Source organism: Lepidochelys kempii, chromosome 11 (genome assembly GCF_965140265.1).
Source record: "Lepidochelys kempii isolate rLepKem1 chromosome 11, rLepKem1.hap2, whole genome shotgun sequence".
NCBI classification, from domain to species: domain Eukaryota; kingdom Metazoa; phylum Chordata; order Testudines; family Cheloniidae; genus Lepidochelys; species Lepidochelys kempii.
In genome coordinates, this window is record NC_133266.1 from 44256596 (window position 1) to 44277689 (window position 21094).

The 21094-nt window shown below is 42.8% G+C and overlaps 1 protein-coding gene and 1 long non-coding RNA gene across 3 annotated transcripts in view; one reads left to right on the forward strand and one right to left on the reverse strand.

Annotated features, from left to right (window-relative positions):
- Nucleotides 1-21094, forward strand: part of LOC140895685 (uncharacterized) — an 81116-nt gene that overhangs the window by 5711 nt on the left and 54311 nt on the right. Inside the window, exons 2-3 of one of the 2 annotated variants that reach the window (XR_012154309.1) lie at nt 6601-6759; nt 10964-12147. The exons of the other annotated variant lie outside the window; for it this stretch is intronic. This is a non-coding gene — a long non-coding RNA (uncharacterized lncRNA). Of the gene's footprint in view, nt 1-6600; nt 6760-10963; nt 12148-21094 lie in introns of those variants that run through there. 2 annotated transcript variants of the gene reach the window in all.
- Nucleotides 4359-21094, reverse strand: part of PDE11A (phosphodiesterase 11A) — a 211783-nt gene continuing 195047 nt past the window's right edge. Inside the window, exon 20 of the mRNA XM_073305996.1 lies at nt 4359-7013. Within this exon, the coding sequence (XP_073162097.1) occupies nt 6855-7013 (159 nt within the window). The 3' untranslated portion in view covers nt 4359-6854. The remainder of the gene's footprint in view (nt 7014-21094) is intronic.

Genomic DNA, 21094 nt, shown 5'->3' on the forward strand with positions numbered 1-21094 from the left:
AGGTTAACAAGAAAATTTTTTCTTCCTCCTCCTTGTAACAACTTTTTATGTACTCTAAAACTGTTATCATGTTCCCCCTTCAGTCTTCTCTTATCCAGACTAAACAAATCCAAGTTTTTCAATCTTTCCTCATATGTTTTGTTTTCTAGACCTTTAATCAGTTTTGTTGCTCTCCTCTGGACTTTCTCCACTTCTTTCTTGAAATGTGCCTACCAGAATTGGACACAATACTCCAGTTGAGGCTATATCAGCACGGAGTAGAGTGGAAGAATTACTTCTCATGTCTTGCTTACAACACTCCTGATACATCCCAGAATGATGTTTGCTGTTTTTGCAACAGTATTACACTGTTGACTCCAATATTAGAATAGAAGGAGCAAACTTTACTATCATGGCTGCCATCCCCACTGTCTCCTAAGACCCCAGGATCCACCATAACAATACTGTTGGGCCTTCATTGTTCTGATGCTGAAAGATACCCTGATCAGACTGGGCCAGATAGAGGGAACCAATGACATTGCTACAGTGGCTTCGGCTAAGTCTAAAGTAAACAACACTTAGAATGTGAGACTTGGTTTCCTGACTCCCTCTCTCGTGTGTCGTCTTTTTTCCTTTCCTACCTTATTTTTCTCTTTCCTATCTTTCTCCTTTTGCCTTCTGTTTAATAACAGTCTGGCTTAGCTGGCCAAGACTGCAGCTTTTGCAGTGCTGTGTTGAGGCTGCGATCAGTGAGGCAGATAAAAGCAGTTCTTTAATCAGTCTGAGCTGGTACAAGTTGGTCAGGTCTCAGAGTAGCTGATAAAACCGTTTGTTGTGCCCATGTTTCTCCAGCAGCAAGGCTCAAGTGAGAGTTGGCACCAAAGACAGAAGCTGTATCTTCTATCTTTGCAGTTCGTTTCTGTCCCTTTTAATGTGTGTATTGTCCCCATTGAAATGGGATCAGGCTTCTACAATTGCTTTGGACTATCTCCGCTAACTTCTCTTTTCCCCAAAAAGGGCAGTTAATGCAATCCGAAAGACTGTCAAATGGGTTTTTCGGTTTTTCCCCCGATAAAGACTCTGCAGCTACAGGGATTAAGAGATGTTGTTAAAAGCTTTACTTAATATTTCAAATGCTTTAACTCTTTCCTCCCTTTTCTGTATCTTGAATAAAAGGTTAAAGATTTCTGGTGGTGGTTGTTACAATAAGAGTGAGCGAGCATAACATGATACAAAACCCCAGACCACATGTAAATGTTTAATGTTGTAACAATAAATCAGGGTTTTATTAATATCTTGTTCCTTTTTGGGCCTGACACATACCCTTTTCAACAGAACAGAGCCTAGAAATAGCAGGGCTTGAGATAAAGCAAGATATTTGTGTGTCATACAAGAATTTGATGGTAATTTCCAAAGCCCTTATTGAGCAAAACAAACGTTTTTAGAACTTTTTGACGGTCATTCACTTAAACATGGGTTATAGAAATGGCTAAGTAGATGTACCATTTCTTCTGGATAATGGTACATCATCCCAAGAATTGCAAACCAAAGACCATTACTAGTGTGAGTAATCCTTCCACCCTTAAACGGTCCCATTGAAGTTAGGGGCCGTATTCTGCATTCAGTCACAACAGTGTAAATTTGGTGCAACTCACTGAAATTAAGGATTACTACCATGAATAAGGTCTGCAGCTTTGTGTTTCAAAAAATGAAATGTGAACCCCTCAAAGATGTTTTGTGCTTCTACTCTTTCTGTGTAAATGAGTAATTAGTAGATGAGGCCCTGATAATTAGATAGGCCTCACTGAAAAAGAATGAAATTACAGGGTACCATTAAAGTGATTGTTTAATTAACAGACAAAAAACAAAACCAATTTGTCCATTTCAAAAACATGCTTTTTTAAAAAGTTGAATCAGAATTGTTTGGCAAAAACTAAAGCAAAACAATGAGGGAAATGGAATTACAATAGGAAACAGAAAGGAAACTGTTTCAGTCCCAAGTTATGCATTTTTACAGTACATAGGCTCCATTTACTGTAGAAAAAATACATTTTATATGTCTGTTCATGTGTATAAGGTCTCTCTCACAAACACACACAGACTGATAGATTGTTTACAACAGTATTTCCCACAGAGTTGAAAGATGCAGTGTCCAACATCCTCATAAACTAAAAATTAAATCCAAAAGGTTCATAATCCAAAACAGAGAAGGAAAAGGTAACAGGTAGTATACAGAATATATCCCAGAATTGTCAAATTCAATAGGACATCACTGATAATTTCTGGACCCTTTTATTTTACCTAAGTTACATTTTGTTCTGTTCATTGTTTGGTAGAACTAATCCAGATAATTTTAATATACTTTTTGAGCAAGGCCAGTATCATTTTCTCATGTCACATTTCCTGACAACAGAAGGCACTTCCAGTGCTCAGAGTAAATTTGTTCTGACAGATGTTTTATGTAATCAAGAAACCTTAAAGCTAGTTCTAAAATATTAATAAACACACAAAATATCTAGATATACCTAGAAATTCCTTAATTTTAGTAAAGGCCAACTAACACATTTGGTATGTATACTGAGACATTCTTATTTATATTACTGTGAACTGTCTAAATCTAATTATTTTTTATATCAGGCACTGCTGGCTGCAGTTTTCAAAAGTGTTTTGTGAATACTGGTATTGGCTTTGTTGATAATTAGGCATGTTCATAAACCGTGCACTAGAAGTAGGTTAAGAAGGTCACCAGGCCAGAAAATGCAGCTGCTTTTCCAGTGACAATGAATACCTGAGCTAAAATGGAATATACTCATCTATACTATAACTTATAATTTCTTTACTTGATGGGCACAAATCCTACTAATCAACACATTCAAACTTTGTAAATAACCCTGGGCCAGAGTCCAGATCCTGTTAAGTACTAAGCACCTCCTGAGAGGAATTAAGCATCCACAGCTCCCACTGACTTGAACATGAAGTAAGGGTGCTCAGCACCTTGTTGTTATGAGCCACAAATATTTTACAGGTAAATCATAGTCTTTACTCTGGCAAAACTGCCATTGAAGATGGGGACAAATGACTGAGAACTCTCACTGCCCAGCGTGGATACTGAGCTGTGTGTGTGGGGTCTCCACAGGAAGGTTGGGGAAAGGGCTGAGCAAGGCTATAGTAGCCTAAGTTCCCTATAAGCTATGCGGCCATGCAGCAGCCTATTTAGTGCCACTCAAGGAACCTGCCCAGCCAGGACCTGCGGTGGCCAGGGGAGAAGCGCTCCTCCCCTGGTCCCAACCTAGCCTGGCCCCTAACCTGCCGGGTGATGGGCAGCCCAAACCCAGCCCTGGCCCAGACCTGCTGTGGCTGAGACACCCCTCCCCCAGCCCCGGACCTTCTGCAGCCGGGGGAGGGGTGCCCCGGCCCAAACCCAGCCCCGGCCAGGACTTGCCGCAGCCCAAACCCAGCCCAAACATGCCGTGGCCGGGGTGCCTATCCCGCAGTCCCAACCCCGGAGGTACCCCTCCCCCCCAGTCCAGGTGCTGCTTCAGGGAGAGAGAACTGCGGGGAGTCCTTTCCCTGCCGTAGCCCCAGAGCACCCTCCTGCACCCCAAACCTCTCATCCCTGGCCCCACCCTCCACCTTGAGCCCTTGCTCCCCCCCACCCCATACCCCAACCCTCTGGCACAGCCCTGAGCCCACTTCGAACCTCTCAGCCCCACCCCCACCACATGAATTTTGTTATGTGCACCAATATGAAGGTGATGTGTACATAACAAAATTCATTCCCCACATGTGTGGGGAAAAATTAGAGGGAACACTGATAGTAGCCCCCCTTTCTGGGTACCAATCCATCATCCTCTGCCCCACCTGTGTCCTGCTAAACCCCTGTTGACCCCCATAGATTCCCTGTGTCATTGCAAGCAGGTAAGGGATATACACTCCCTACAAGCCTTCCCTCCCCCATCTGTTCCTCCCATGTTTGCAGTGGAACCCAGCTGGATCTCTGCACCTGTGAAGGGCAGGGAACTGAACCAGGACTGCAGGATTTGGCCCTTATTCTACACTTTTCAGTGATCTCTCTTGCATATCTTTCCTAGAATAAGCTTACAAAACAGATTTAAGTTCAGGCAAAGTTTCAGTTTTTCTAGAAAAGCTGTTTTTGCACCAATGCACAAACACCAAAACCTTTATAAATGAAGCTGACACACAGTGAAAAAGGTCCCTGACACCATCTTAAGTCTTGAGAACCAGTATTGTATGTTTTTCTGTACAGAATCTCCCCCTTTTCTGAAAAAAATGCAAATGTATTGCCAGGATTTTGAGCTAAAAGTGTGAAAACTTTAGTGCTAAGTTGCCTTTTTTTTTTTTTTTTTTTTGCTCAAGACTTTAGTATTTCAGTCTTAAAAACACTAGTGGTCAAATTCTCTTCTCACTTCCACCAGTAAGTACACCCCTACTGATTTCAACAGAATTGCATCAATGTGTTTGAAAGCAGAATTTGATGAGGATCTTGTTACACTTTTTCATTTGCTTTCTTGTTGTGGAGGAATAGAACCGTTGCATTAGTCAGCAGTTTCTGAATTTTGACCCACAATAGAAAAGATACCACAAGACAGGAGAAATAGATGGAGGCAATTACAAATAGCCATTTGATTGATGGTTGACATTGTTAAGGCCTTAACTGTATGTCAGGTTGCAGCGGTGTTGAATTCCCATCACTGCCAGTGGGTGTTGCTATGGGCAACAGTGCATTGAAGCCAGTAAAAAGGAAAGGAAATGAGGGAAAACTCAACCTTGGAGGAAGGATAGCTATAGGATATGTACTTTAAATTATGGTACATTTACCAATATGCAATATCAAAATTCAGGAAAGCTATGTACTGTATAGCTGCCAGCAGTACCAAATCAGTCATGGTATCTGCTTTTCCCATAAAGCACATATTCTATAAATAAGTTTTATACAGGTTTGCAGCAGACTATCCCAGCTCTTTCATTACTGGGGAAGGAGCGAGGAGGTGGAGAGGTAACAGAAACAAGTTCATACAGTGAAGATTTTCATTTCTGTATAGCATAGATTTTCTCCCACCCCCCCATTTTTCTTTGGTAGCAAACATGATATGGTTCAGTGGTTTAGATAACTAGATTTTCTTGCAGTGGTTCTGGAATCTTCAGGCATTCTAATGTCTACAAAAATTTTATAAGTAGTACAAAGCATTTTAGTAAATGGACATCTTTTTAAAAATAGTCAATTAGATAGTAATGGTCAGATTTTCAAAAGTGCTCAGTGCCCACCTGATTTAGGTGCCCAGGTGGGAGAGTATGGTACTTGGCTCTTTTGAAAATCTGGCCCTATGGGTAATTCTGATTTTGGTTACACCAATGACAATCCAGAGTATCTCCACTGAAGTTGGAGGAGTTATTCTGGTTTGACACCAGTGTAAAAGAGATCTGAATCTGGCTTTAATTTCTTATGCTGTTTTTACCTAGTGGTAGCCATTCCTAGTTTCAAAATGACATTGTCATGGGCTCCAATAACTGATGACCATAGTAACTTTCTTTTTTCCTGAATGGGGCAGTGTGATGCTTAAGAAGCTGTAAAGGTGGGAAGCATTCTATCATGCATCCTCTTGTATTCAGGTGCTTGGAATAGAGCAAGCAGTCTCAGATTACAGAGCTGTTTTGCCAAGGATCTCTGCACTAATTTAAGAGGCCAACTTTCTTGTGCTAGTGTGGTCACTGAGAACTAGACATGTTTGAATTCTTGATCTATCACAATTGATTAAAGTTTTATGTACAACTGTTTATCAGATATGTGACCTTGGATTTGCTTTCTGCTAGCTGTCATAGGGTAAAAGAGATGGTAAGAGAAATAGGAGGAAGTTGATATCCAGTGTGATGGTACTCTATTCCCCCCACCCCCATTTCTTATGGGTAACAGTCAAAATATTCATCTCTGTTGGAAATTATATCAGAAAAACACATCCATAGTAAACCCTTCAATGCAGATTCTCTAGTACAAGGCAATACATTTCCTTTTTATCCTATTTTCATTAAAGGCCATTAGCCCTTTCCTTGGGGGACAGTGCAGCTTAAAAAATGAATGCTTTAAAATAGTTTTTCTAAAAAAAAATGAACCCAAATTACCATGCAATAATTTTTGCCTTTATACAAATTTCCACCTGTAAAGTAATTCACTGCATTGTTAATATGAATATCTTAGTGGAGCTGGGACAGGTTGATATTTTTAAAGATAATAAAGTTTGTTTTTAAATGTAGCGAAGACAGGCAATTCTGAAGGCCCTGATCAATCACTAAGAAGCTTTGTTGTAAAAAAATACTTCTGTAGAATACAAAGCAGGCTTTTCAGAACACTCAAGCATAAAAGAGGAAGGAAGAATGAGAGAGACATTACAAAAGCAGGCATAACTGGTTCATAAACAAATACTGAAAAGATCCAGAACAAAAAGGAAATGCACACTGTTCTGTTTTCCTGCAGCTCCTTGCATATGCATTGATAAATGTGCATTCCAAGTCTGCTCTGTATTTATTTATTTTATTAAGCTGAAGTTCTTGTATTTCAGTCTGTAGTCTGGTGTTGTGTGTGTGTTTTGGTTTTTATTACAGCAGCAGTTGAAATGTGGTAGAGCTGAATGACTGCTTCTTGTGCTGTATCTTCCATGTGACTTCAGATATCAGCATCATCTTATTACAGGCCTTCTTTTCAGACCAACTGAACTCCTACATAAAAGCCATGGCCAGCAAAATTATATCCAATCAATTAATCAGGTCTGTAGAAGCATTTTTTTTAAAATGATGCAACTAAGCTTACAACTCTGCCTTTCAGACAGCTGTTATCACAACAGCAGCTGACATTCGCAGGCTTAATGTATGTCTTCAAGAGACAAAGTAAAGCTGGAAGATGAGGAGGAAGGTGCTGTCTGGGAGAGAAGTGTTTTCTGGTCCAGCTTCTCCCATTTACCCCTGTTTACTGCCACAGAGTCCAACATGGGCTTCAGTTTCACATTCATCTTCACTAGAGACTGGAGAAAGATTAAAAAAGGAAGAGAGACAAACAAATAAATACTGACAATATTTCTGATCCTCTGATCCAACACACAGGGAACAACTGGATGAAGGGAACCAGCTGGCTGCACCAGTATTGATAACCCCAAACATTCAAAAATCATGAGATTGGCTTAAAAATCAAGACATTTTAAAACAATACATTTTAGGTTCTTTTTATTTGTCTTCTGGGTTTGAGCTTTCAGGGTGTAGTCAGGTTACATTTTCAAACTTCTCTCCACAGTCATGAGGGCTAGAGACTTAGGGTGACATCCTCACCCCAACTCCAGCCTCTTTCTACTGCTACTTTACCCAGTACAAAGGCTCGAAAAGCCCTGTATGCAGATAAGGAAAATGGTTTCCAGTGTAGGCACTGGGGCAGACAGGCGTAAGACTTTCTCTCAAGGACCCTTTCACAATTCCCAGGTGTATGTAGGGGTATGTGTTGGGAGCAGGGCCGCAGCATGCAGTGCTGTGGAGATGCCAGACAGCAATGTGACCTGTAGAGTAACTTGGGAAGGCTGCTAAAGGCCTCTCCAGCCCCTGGGGCAGCCCAGGATCAGAAGGGGGCATCTGCAGTTCCTGGAGCTGTGAGTTCTGTGCTGAGTCACTTAGGGTATGTTCTTAACTTGGGTTAGCTAACTGGTTAAAATAGCAGTGAAGACTTGGCCACTTGGCTTTTAACTGGGTTTAGCAGCTCTAGTTAAAGCCTGTAGGAGAGCCTGGGGTTGAACTCAAATTGCTAACAGGAGTAAAAAGTCAAGTTCCTGTGCCTTTACTGCTATTTAAACCTGGGTTAGAGAATGTGGGTTAGCTACCCTGGGGTAAGAACACACCTTTTTTGCTGGTTAGTCATACTGTAAGTGGCTCACAGATCAAAGGAATGGTTTGTGTGCACCCTACTGATCCTGGGGTGCTCCAGGGGCTAGAGGAGGGATGGGCAAACTACGGGCCGCATCCAGCCCATCAGACATTTTAATTCAGCCTTCGAGCTCCCACCAGGGAATGGGGTCTGGGACTTGCCCTGCTCCAGCTTGGGAGCAGGGTTGGGAGCTTGCCCCGCTCCACGGGGCTCCCAGAAGCAGAGGCATATTTCCCCTCTGGCTCCTATGCATAGGGAGAGTCAGGGGGTTCTGCACACTCCCATGCCCCACGCACCGCCCCCACAGCTCCCACTGGCTGGGAGCTGCGGCCAATGGGAGCTGCAGGGGCGGCGCCTGTGGACAGGGAAGTGCTCTGAGTAGCCTGGCTGTGCTTTCACATAGGAGCCGGAGGGGGGAATGTTGCTGATTCTGGGAGCTGCTTGAGGTAAGCGCCACCCGGAGCCTGCACCTCTGACCTCCTCCTGTGCCCCAACCTTCTGCCCAGCCCTGATTCCCTCCTGCCCTCTGAACCCCTCGGTCTCAGCCCAGAGCATCCTTCCACACCCAAACTCCTCATCCCCAGCCCTACCCCAAAGCCCCCAGACAGAGCCGTCATCCCCCCCACACCCAAACATCCTGCCCCAGCTTGGAGCCCCCTCCTGCACCCTGAACTCATTTCTGGCCCCACCCCAGAGCCCGCACCCCCAGCCGGAGCCCTCACCCCCTCCTGCATCCCAACCCCCAATTTTGTGACCATTCATGGCCCGCCATACAATTTCCATATCTAGATATGGCCTTCTGGCCAAAAAGTTTGCCTGTTCCTGGGCTAGAGCCATACCCTTAGAAGTTCAGCATAGAATCTCACCCTGACTTTTTGTTTGAAATGAAAGCCAAGAGTCTCACATAATCACTTGTCTCCAGCAGCTGGGGCTCTAAGTAAAACACCAGATAGCATGAGAAACAGAGTAATATCATGCAAGTTGGCCACACAAATAGTTTAGACTTCCTTTACTCCTGTGGGTCATGCCATTGATATTGCTGGGGCTACTCAGAAGGGTAAGGGTTGCAGGATCAGTCCCTTGGTCACTGGTATCTATGAACAGGAGGCCTATTAGTTAAATGACAAGCTGCACAAAGTTAAAGAGTTCATGGGTTTCACATGAACGAGCCTCTGATCCCCTTGATAATGGTGAAGCTTAGATTTCACCTTATGTGTGTAAGCAATCCATTGCAGTCAGCAACTATCAGCACCTGCATGTGCTTTCCAAGGCTGGAGCCGCATCACCGCTCAGCTCAGTTTAGAAGTTCAGATAACACTCACGTAAGCTGCACATAGTCAAATAAAGAATGAATAATAAAGACTAAAGCCCCTCTGCCATGTACATTGGTCAAACTGGACAATCTCTACGTAAAAGAATAAATGGACACAAAAAAATAAAAACAAATATTCAGATGTCAAGAATTATAACATTCATAAACCAGTCGGAGAACACTTCAATCTCTCTGGTCACGCAATCACAGACATGAAGGTCGCTATCTTACAACAAAAAAAACTTCAAATCCAGACTCCAGCGAGAAACTGCTGAATTGGAATTCATTTGCAAATTGGATACTATTAATTTAGGCTTAAATAGAGACTGGGAGTGGCTAAGTCATTATGCAAGGTAGCCTATTTCCCCTTGTCCCCCCCCCCCCCCCCCCCGACGTTCTGGTTAAACTTGGATTTAAACTTGGAGAGTGGTCAGTTTGGATGAGCTATTGCCAGCAGGAGAGTGAGTTTGTGTGTGTGTGTGTGTTTCCGGGAGTGGGGGGTGAGAAAGCCTGGATTTGGCCCACCTTGATTACCATGCACATTGTAGGGAGAGTGGTCACTTTGGATGAGCTATTACCAGCAGGAGAGTGAGTTTGTGTGTGTATGGGGGTGGGGGGGTGAGAAAACCTGGATTTGTGCTGGAAATGGTCCACCTTGATGGTCACTTTGGATGAGCTATTACCAGCAGGAGAGTGAGTTTGTGTTGGGTTGGGGGCGGAGGGTGAGAAAACCTGGATTTGTGCTGGAAATGGCCCAACTTGATGATCACTTTAGGTAAGCTATTACCAGCAGGACAGTGGGGTGGGAGGAGGTATTGTTTCATGGTCTCTGTGTATATATAATGTCTTCTGCAGTTTCCACAGTATGCATCCGATGAAGTGAGCTGTAGCTCACGAAAGCTCATGCTCAAATAAATTGGTTAGTCTCTAAGGTGCCACAAGTACTCCTTTTCTTTTTGCGAATACAGACTAACACGGCTGTTACTCTGAAAGTTACCAGAAAGGGTGCTGAGTTTTCTATCATCGAATTTGATGCTAAAAGAACTTATTGAATTGTTTGTGTCCTTTACTACTAAAACTCCAGACATGAATTCCTGGCACATGGACATTATTTAATAAAACACAGCTTGCAAAGGAAAAATACATTCACCCAACTAAGCATAAGCCCTACTGGAGCCCTACATCCAATTGGTGCAGGCATAAGCCTATGGAAAGAGACAGGGTCTTGCCCTGCACTCCAACAGTTAATAAATTAGCTCTGTCAGACCAGTGAGGTAGGTTCCAGAGTTGAGGAGCCTCTGCTAAGAGCACTCAGCTAACAGCTCCCAGACAGCTTAAATCTCAGGAGGACTGTTTCCTTAAGGGTCCCCAGAGCAGTGTGGCTTGGGAGAGAAGACCTATCTCGGGTAATCCAATATGCTGTGTAAATCAAACTCAGCATCTCACCCAAAGCCAAATTGAGTCAGGGAAAGAATGGCACCTACTGAATCATAAATACCATTTTCTGCAGGTCCTAGGATTTTCATTGGAGGCTCCTATCCAAATATTGACCAGTTCCGACCTTGTTTAATGTATCAGCTTTGACAAGATTGCAGCCCAAGGAAGTATGACTGCAGGTCTAATATTTATAAAGCAAGCTATGCAATAAGACCACAAAAATTGAGACCTATAAAATTCTGACATGCTCAAAATAAAACAATGTTTACTCTGCTTTGGAATCCACTGATTTCTAATTACTCATTTTTATTGTGTAGGAACTTCCTGATTTTGGAAGGGAGAGTTAGCGACCAGGAAGCCATAGAGAGAAATTCAGATGAGGTATAAGTATGTGATGCTCCACTAAAGTTGATGGTGTCACAACAGAGCTGAACTGGACCCTGAGTTTTGCTGATGTGGCTTTCATAAGAGAAGAATACATGGGCCAAAGGTGAACCATTTATCCAAAACTCTGACTATTTTGAGGTCAGAGGAAAATGGGACCTACAGCTGAGCCACCCACGGCTTTAGACTGACAGAAGATGTTCTGCAAAACCAAAATCATCCTTTGGTTTGCTATCTCTGCATACAGGCTAGTACTGATAAACAAAACTCTCTTGCTAAAAGAAGTCTGTTTTCTGGAGCCTTGCTACAGAAGATGAAGGATAACAGCTTGAATAGCTTCCAGAAGCCTCTTTATGGAGTTGTGTGAGAACTTTGCTTTGTTTCAGCTTCTGTTGTCAGATCCAAAACAGTTAAGTGCACCACAAGAGGAGGCTACAGGTGTAGAAAAAGACTGTGCTCTCCCCATGATGGGTAGCCCACAAGGGACAAGCACGGCCCCCAAAGTCCTGGCTGGGAAGATGTGTGGCTAGGGCAGCTAGAAGATGCACTTAATCATTGTGTTCCTTTGAGACTTCTGCCAGTGCAGTTTTCTGAAGCCTACCAATATCATTTACAGCTGCTCTCCAAAGAAATTTCCAAAGGAGCATGGTGAAGAAAACAGTGCCTGCCCTCACTAGGGAATGAATCCACCTGGATGTAGTGACCCCCAATGATGCAGGAGGAGCAAACTGAGGAGTAGTGATCTGGCACACAAAATATATTCAACATCCTTTGAACTGAACAGTTATTAAAGTTTCCTTCGGGTGATAGCAAAACGTTCTGTACATTACCAAAAATAATGCAGCAATATCTATTTCTAATAAAGTTATGGCTGAGTGGATTCATAAAACAAACTTTTTATTGATAAAAATGACCCATATGCTATAATAAAGAAAAAGTATATTATACATGTAAGTGCTTTGTAGCAAAGTGTGCTCTGATCAGAGTTAAAATTGTTCTTCTTGTCAAAGGGAAGAAATGTAACAGAGATTGGAAATCTATTGAAATAGCTCAACTGACGTGCTGCTACAGTTTCTAGGCAAACTGATAGTCCATCTGTTCATAATAACTTAATAAAACCAAGGAATCAGTATATTCCTTTTTCCATGAGAAGGTGACTTACTGTTTCATAAATGCCAATGTAATGTTTTATTTGGTTCTGCAATTCCTGGTTTTGCTCTTGATCCCACATATTTTAACAGTTTGTGCAAAATATGAGATTACTCTACCCCTTTCCTTTCAACATTTGTTTTGAGGAGTGATCAATGCCTTCTGCCTTGCCGTTAAATAGATTTTGAAAAACTCGTTAATCCATATCAGTGTCATATCCTTATTTAGGTCTTTACATTTATCCTCAGCTGGGAATTCTGCAGGTAACTGTGATTCTGTTGTGTTCAACGCTTAAAAGTGTTTCATCCATCATCATTTTGAGTCCTTTTCTGATGCAATATAGTTTGTTCTTTGTCTTTCTTGAAAACTGAATGGCTGTTAAATTATCCATTTATCTTCTTTCAGATCTGCTGTACTCACTCTGTTGGTTGTCTTTTCTACCTTATTTGCCAACTTTTCAATCCATTTCCCCTGCTCTGAATATGCATCTTCATTCACCACTCATTCCTTTTCCTTGTAGTGGCCAGCTAATTCTGTCATCTTTTTATTTGAAAATTGTGTAATTGCACAAATAGTTCACCACCTTTTTTTTAGGTGATGTTGAAACACCTCTGAACTCAATGTGTGAAATCTGGCTCCACTGAAGTCAATGGCAGATCTCCCAGTGACTTCATTGGGACTAGTATTTCACCCAATACTCTTTCACCTATTCAGTCCTTCTTTCAAAAGCAGCTGTTGACTTGTCATTTCAGCAGAGGACTGGATAGGGTTCCTTTGTGGCCTGTCAATAATACTGCCCTATTGGCTATATGGTTGCTTAAGGAGCAACATGAAGCACTCCGTCCCTCGAAGGGCTGAGTGTACTGTCTCTCCCTCCTCCAGATAGTCTGGGAAAGCTTGCGTATTCTTACACTGCCACTGATAGTGTAACATGCCACTTCTTTGATCTAGTTGTCCTTCAATAACCCCATTAAAATCACATATTTACAACAAAATACCACCTAAGAGACCGGGGGAAGGAAAGTCAGAAGGAGACACTGAAATCTTTTTGTGTCAGTTGTAAAAAACATTTGTGGATTCTTAGACACCACAATTGATGCATAACAGTGTAGATGGATACAGTGTTGGGCAGGCAACTCTTCTTCACCAGACCCTTCAAAAATTGTGCCTCTAGCACCATACTTCCCATAGTCATTGTTCACAGTCAACTTATTCCTTTGATTTTTTTTCTGGTTTCCCACTGTAGTGTTCCATGTTGAACCTGAACTGCACTCCTTCACCTCTTTTCTATCCACCAGAATTGAAACAGTAGAAATAAACATCTTATTCTTAGCTTAGGAGAATGAGGTTGGGAAGATACTCCAACAATGTCCATTCCACTACTTAGAACTTGGAAAATGGACAAGCGCCTTAAAAATCAGATGGGCGTCCTGAAAATTCAAGAGATATTGGACTGGTTTGAGTTTGTCGCTGGTAGAAATATTCTTAGGCAACTTCTCCAACAAAAACACTCTGAGGCTGACCATGTACTTCTGCTCCTGTTTAAGGACCACAGAAGCCCCCTTTCCAGTTGCCCCTTTCCCTGTGGAAGCCCCTACCCACAACTTGATCCCTAGCTACTAAACCCTCTGGCACAGCCACCTAGTGTAATTAGCCAGATCTAGTTTTTCCTAAGGCAGACTTTTCTGTGAGCATAGCAGACATTGCTGCAGCTGCTGCTCTGCCTTGAAAGGTTTTAGCAGTCGTGCCCCATGGATGTCAACTTTTGCAGCAGAAAATGAAACGGTCACTTAATCTGCCACCATCTATGCCAGACCTTGTCTATAGTGTGTCACATACTGCATACTGAGACTATATGCCTTAATCATCTGTGTCAGTCCTCAACTTAACTGTCACAAATGAATGTTTCCAAATACCTGGTTTTCTGTGGTATTCTGTAGCACCTATCAGAAGTTTTAGAAAGATATCCTTTTCTGCCTTCACTAGGGAATAATCCAGTTCAGAAGCCTGTACTTAGGTAAAACTTAGTTCAATGAAAATTGGCCAGCGTTGATCAAATGATTCATTTGAATACATTTTCTGAAGGATCTAGCCCTTTTTCTGTTTACAAACAGATTTTGATTTTCATTCATTCATTTGCTTTTAAAAAATTTGTGAGCACATTTCAGGCAATGGATTATTCCCAAACTGTGACTGTAGCCTATTCGCTATCATTATTTGTGAGGTTTACCTGATTGACTAAGTCACATGAGAGTGTTTTTCCTCACTAATTGGATGATTGAACCTTTTTAAGTAGGAAAAAAAAAACAACAAAAATGGTGAGCACTCTTCTTTATGTACAAATAGCCTTGGTCACTAGCAAATGTGGGTAGGGGTACAAAGAAACATTCATACAAACAAAAAACCCTTCACACACACACACACACACACACACACACACACACATGTTCATGAGACATGAATATAAGAGACAGAAACATGATTTCAACCAAAAAGCTGGTTGGAACTTAAATGTATGTTCATGAACACAGTTTTGGCTGCATATAACCAGCTTTTAGATTTTACCTTAGTAAGGAATTCAAGGCTGGGCCCTATGTTTGTAAGCTTCTTTTAAACCATCCCATACAATAAATTCTAGACAGAAGCACACTTTGGAAGGAGATATCCAAATCCTGAACTCATTTTTTTCCCCCGTCAAAACTTTCACTGAATTCAATGGGCATTGTAGCTGAGTAAAGGCTGAGTCAGGATTTAGCACCATGTCTGTGATCCTTAAGCTTCCCTTCCTGTGAAGGGCACAAAGGCCTAGATTTACAAATTTCAGAGGAACAGCCGTGTTAGTCTGTATTCGCAAAAAGAAAAGGAGTACTTGTGGCACCTTAGAGACTAACCAATTTATTTGAGCATGAGCTTTCGTGAGCTACAGCTCACTTCATCAGATGTTTACCGTGGAAACTGCAGCAGACTTTATATACACACAGAAATCATTAAACAATACCTCCTCCCACCCCACTGTCCTGCTGGTAATAGCTTATCTAAAGTGATCAACAGGTGGGCCATTTCCAGCACAAATCCAGGTTTTCTCACCCTCCACCCCCCCACACAAATTCACTCTCCTGCTGGTGCTAGCCCATCCAAAGTGACAACTCTTTACATAATCAAGTCGGGCTATTTCCTGCATAGATCAAGGTTTTCTCACATCCCCCCCACCCCCATACACACACAAACTCACTCTCCTGCTGGTAATAGCTCATCTAAACTGACCATTCTCCAGGTTTAAATCCAAGTTAAACCAGAACATCGGGGGGGGGGGGGGTAGGAAAAAACAAGAGGAAACAGGCTACCTTGCATAATGACTTAGCCACTCCCAGTCTCTATTTAAGCCTAAATTAATAGTATCCAATTTGCAAATGAATTCCAATTCAGCAGTTTCTCGCTGGAGTCTGGATTTGAAGTTTTTTTGTTTTAAGATAGCGACCTTCATGTCTGTGATTGCGTGACCAGAGAGATTGAAGTGTTCTCCGACTGGTTTATGAATGTTATAATTCTTGACATCTGATTTGTGTCCATTTATTCTTTTACGTAGAGACTGTCCAGTTTGACCAATGTACATGGCAGAGGGGCATTGCTGGCACATGATGGCATAGATCACATTGGTGGATGTGCAGGTGAACGAGCCTCTGATAGTGTGGCTGATGTTATTAGGCCCTGTGATGGTGTCCCCTGAATAGATATGTGGGCTGCAGTGTCTAATTTCTGGGTACCTAGAAAAATCACAGGAACAACAGTGCAATCCACAAAGCCTGAGTTAGGTGTCGAGGCTCCCTGTACAATGTGCGGGGACAGATCGGCAGCTCAGAATGTGATCCATAAAAGCCAACGTGCTAGGCAAGGAGCCACCTAAACGAGCCCATGAGTGACGCTGATAAGGGTGAGTGTGTGTGCGCCATAAGCCCCGCTCTTCTCATATATAGGTGCTGAGTGTGGGCTGCAGGGAGGTGCTTATCTCTGCTAGCAGTCCACAGCTAGGAACCCCTCTCTGGGAGCCAGGTGACTTAGGTGCCTAAGTCATTTCTTGTGAGAAGGTGTTAGGTGCCTGCCTCAATCCACACACAACTGCCAGAGGAGTTAATGGGATGGGCATAGATAACTCCTGCCTGCTAATACTGGGGGACACACAATGTAAAAGGGGAGAGCACATGACAGCCCCACAGTGTTGCTTGTGGGAGGAACTTCCAGCCCCACCTCCTTGGGCCAGGGCAGCCAATCCCGCCAGCTCATAGGGAGCTGGGGCACAGGAGTGGGGAGCATGTGCCTCTGGGCCCAGCCCAGCCCCGGGGAGACTCACAGCACCAGTGTCTCCTTCGAGCTTGTGGACACTTCAGCAGGGGAGGCATGGGATATGGGCAATGCCTCTACTTCCAGCTGGGCAGAGGCCAGGGAACCTGCTCCTGGTGCCTTCTCCAATGACCCCCAACCCTGCTCCCAGCCCGGGGACCACCGAGCTCTCCTCACCCCAGCAGAGTTATCTGCGGCGAGGAAGGGCTCTGTCTTTCTCCCGCTTTGTCTTCCCTGACACGATTCTGGCTCGCTCGGCTGCTTTCCCTGGCAGCTGAGCCCAGGCAGGGAGCAGAGGGGATGGGAAGCAGCTGTTTCTCACGTCTGCTATGGGTGGCTGCCTCTGCGGTTTGGTAGCTGCTGAGAAAGGGCCTAGCTGGGAAGGTGATGGTGGCCCGTCCCCTCTGCTCCCCACCTGGGCCCAGCTGCTGTGGACAGGATCTGAGGAAGCTGGACAGGTGCTGGGGACCGGGGGCCCTCTGCCTGTTCCCAGCAGCCAGGCCTTGGTGAGGATTGGAGGGGCCAGGCTGCTGCCACCTCCCCAGCCAGCAGGCTCTCTGACCCCACATGTCCCCCCAATGCAGCATATATGGGGGTGTGCAAGTACCTATGCCAACATTATAACTTTATCCAGTGGTTAGAGCACTCTCCTGAGAGGTGGGAGACCCCTGTTCAAATCCTTTGTTTCACTCAGGCAGAAGGGGTGAAACAAACCCAGGCCTCCTTCAGCACAGGTGAGTGTTCTGACCACTGGGCTAAAAGTTGTAAGTGCTGCTGCTTCAATGGGACCCAATGCAGCAGCCACTTAGCATACCTAAAACTGGGATTTAAGTGTCTAAGTACCTTTTGTGAATATGAGCCAAACTCTCTTTATTTTGTCTCGCTCTAATGGAATAGCGAAAGGTCACTCTGCACCCCCTTATATTTATAATAGTAACTTAAACTTTTGGTCCAAGTAATTTAACAAAGTGATTGCCTATGATGGGATGCCTAACCCCACACAGGTGATGAAAAGGTGAACATGGGATAGGGGGGCCAATGCTGCTTGCATCTGGAGGCTGTGGTTGGCCTAATTAATGATGAAACCCAGCTGGGGAGGGGCTGGATAGACAGAGGAAGGTTAGACCAGAAGGGGGCTACAGGGAGAACCTCTGTAGTCACTTTAATAGGGAGTAAAGAGACCTGTAGGGAAAAGGAAAGCTTTTGCGGGATAAGTGGCAAGGCTGGGTAGGAAGAAGTCCGGTAGAGTGAACCTTGACTGCCTGTCTTAGGGTCTCTGGACTGGAATCCCATGTAGAGGGTGGGTCTGTGTTCCCTTACCAGCCACCGTGGAAGATGGCATAAATCTCCTGACAAAAAGGGATACAGACTTGTGAGAGCCCTGAGTAAAAGGATGACTGGGCCACTAGGCTCAGATGGAGAGATTGGACACTTGTTTCTATTATCCTAAAAGGAGAGAGATTTTTTAAAGTGACTTGACTGGAGGGCCACATCAAAAGAAGCCACAGACCAGATGGTGCAACACAGGACAGACCTGCTATGCCGGACCCAGCTGTGAGGGGGTGCTGTAGCGGTGAGTCCTCCCCTCTACAGTGCTGTGATCTTTTGAGATTTCTGTCTGTTCTCCCTGTGGGTCATCGAAGCATTACTACTGCTAGAAGCCTTTGCCTTTGATCCACTTTTGATATGAATTGAATAAGTTAGAGGATTGTAGCAGTGACATAATTTTATAGATATCACTCCATAGACAATGTAATTACAGGGTCAGATATGATCTGCTGTTTAATGAGGATTAGCAATATAGGGATTTCAAAGTATATGGAGGAAGCAAACTGATTTCTTCCTTGGTGTGTGAAGAATACTGTATGATAAAGAAGCAGGGACTCCTATTGTCCCTCAACATGAAGTCTAAAACACTGAAAATGTTTGGTGATGGAACAGACAGATTTCCCCCCCCCCACCCCAACACACACAAACTTTTTCCATGGAGCTGTAGAAATTAATTTCTATTGAGCATTAAACTTTGCAGCTTCTGGCACCCAAAAGAGTCTTGACTAAAACTGAAATAAGCAGCCATCCATGGTGCCGAAGGAGAAACACGCAGATGTGGACTTCATCTTCCACAAAGACATCTCCCTTAAATGTAAAATAGCTACTGTCACTTTGTCACCGACTACCTGACTAAGTATTTATACACACAGAAGCAGAGTTTGACCTTAGGCCTTGCTATTCATGATGTTACTGTCTCAGTCCAACAGTGCAATCAGAAGCAGGAGTATTTCTGTTAGCATCTTTTGTTTGAAGCCAAATCTTTAATGTTTGTGAAGATATCTGATCAGATTTATATTTTTCTATATCTGAGCCTCATATAGACGACTGTAATCTAGTCTTAGTTAGGGAAATCAAACCTTTGAGATCAACCCTGCCCTAGGTGCATGCACAATGCAACTGCCATCTAGAAGAGGATCCTTGTGCTGTTGAAACATGAACACCACTTGCATGGAGGCTTTGAGTGCCTCAAGATCTGTGAAATGCAAATTAATCTGTCTTAAATGCTTCACAAATGCTGAATAATTCTTGTTACAGGGAAAACTGTGTACATGTGTGTCCAATATCTACTGGAACTGTAAAACTGCACCCCAAGTGCATCTAACAGTTAGCATACCCAGTGACTTTATGTTCAGTGTGATGCCCCAGATTTTTCTGCTTTAGACAGATCTGTTTCTCTCCTCTTCTGAAGAGTATGTCCTAGCCAGAACAGTGGAGGTAATACTACTTTATTTATACTCGATACTGAGCCTGTATCAGGAAGCTTTTTCCTTGTAGAATATTTCAAGCCAAGTTTTTGGAATTACTAAATTAAGCTAAAAGAAAAGGAGTACTTGTGGCACCTTAGAGACTAACGAATTAAGCTACTAAGTTTGATCACCTATTTTTCTATTTGAGTGCTTCCCATGATAATTCTTAATGAAGAACAAACATTGGGCATTAAAGCATAATAAACGTCTGATCACTACAAGCATTGGAATTGGAAAGTTTCAAATCTTGTGTATGTTTTAGAACTTAAAACAACACTGGCTAACAATTAAACCAAATAACCAAAAAATTTTAAAAATGCCCATATAACCAACTTTGAAATATTTTGATTTTTTTTATGCTTTCTAAAGGCAAATTTGAACTTGTTAGTTTTTCTTTGTATTATTAAACTAGGCGCCTGGTAGGATATAACACTAAGGTCTTAGTTTTAAAAAATGTACATGCACAACTGCATGTGCAAAAATGTTAGTGTGGTTGTGTGCCTTATTGGCATAAACAACTTTGATGTTTGCATATTCAGTTATGTATCTCAGTGCCAATATGGGTACACATACACCTCACTTGATCCACAATCACAAATTAAGAATGCAAAATTGCACACTATTTCTGAAAGTCCTAAAAAACAGTCCCTGTCCCCAATAAAAACAGCCATCAGTCTTTTCCACTGAATGGAGATATTTAACTAATGACAGGTCCAAACAGCCTGAGTAATTAATATAATACTCTTAAGCATCTAAATTGAGAACACCTATATGGTAGACTTCTAGTTTCTCATTTAAAGTTTTGGAAAATGATATACCAGAACACTTCGGATTTATGTTCTGTCATTATGTAACCACACATGTTATAAATTCTTATCAAACAACAGATATTTGATTGAAATCGAGCTCACTGCAGGAGAAATTGATTCATATGGGTTAAGGCCTTGCTAAATGAAGTTCAAGGTATTATTTCAATTTTAGCTTCCTCACCCACTGGCTCCAGTAATCTCCCTTCCCCGGAAACAACCAATGTATTTAGGGCAAAAAAGTAATTAATCTCTATGGAACCTATTATGAGAGGTCATAGCTAACTGCAGTTTTACACACCTTTTGCAGTAGTTCATTTAGGTGGATTACTCGTCGTCTTTGATCTCTTGGATCATGGGAAAGTCAAAGGCAGCGAACAAAACCCTCACAAGAAAAACACTTATAGGTGACTGAAACTGGCCTCTGCAGTGCAACAGTATAGGTGGCATTACTGGGCAGATAGGGAACAGAGCTGAAAATGCACTGCACTCCAGCAACCCTTGACTAGTGAATTGATCCATTAGGGATGGCCCTAGCCACCATAATAGTTTAGAGCAGCCTAAGGATCAAGGGGGAGGGCTACATTAGCAGGAGCTAGACCTGGTGAGTGGGCTTGTCTGTTTACATTTTTAATAATTGATACGAAAACACTTCAGATTTAGACTTTGGAAGTGTCTGTTTCTGCTTTTTCTTTCTCATCTTGGTTTCCTTTAACTGAAGCTTTGGAGGAACGTACAGTAGCATTATTACATTTATCTGAAGTTTATCAGCATGACTTGCAGGACTTTTACTGCAGGTCTTACTAAAGGTAAACTCTCCTCTGACTTCAGTGGGGAAATGGCTACATGCATATATCCTTGATTACTGTTTGGATTAATGTACAAAAATGGCAATACTAGATATAAAATTCTACACTTATTCAAACCATTAACTTCTAAACTATATACCAGTGCATTATATAAGCATTGCTCA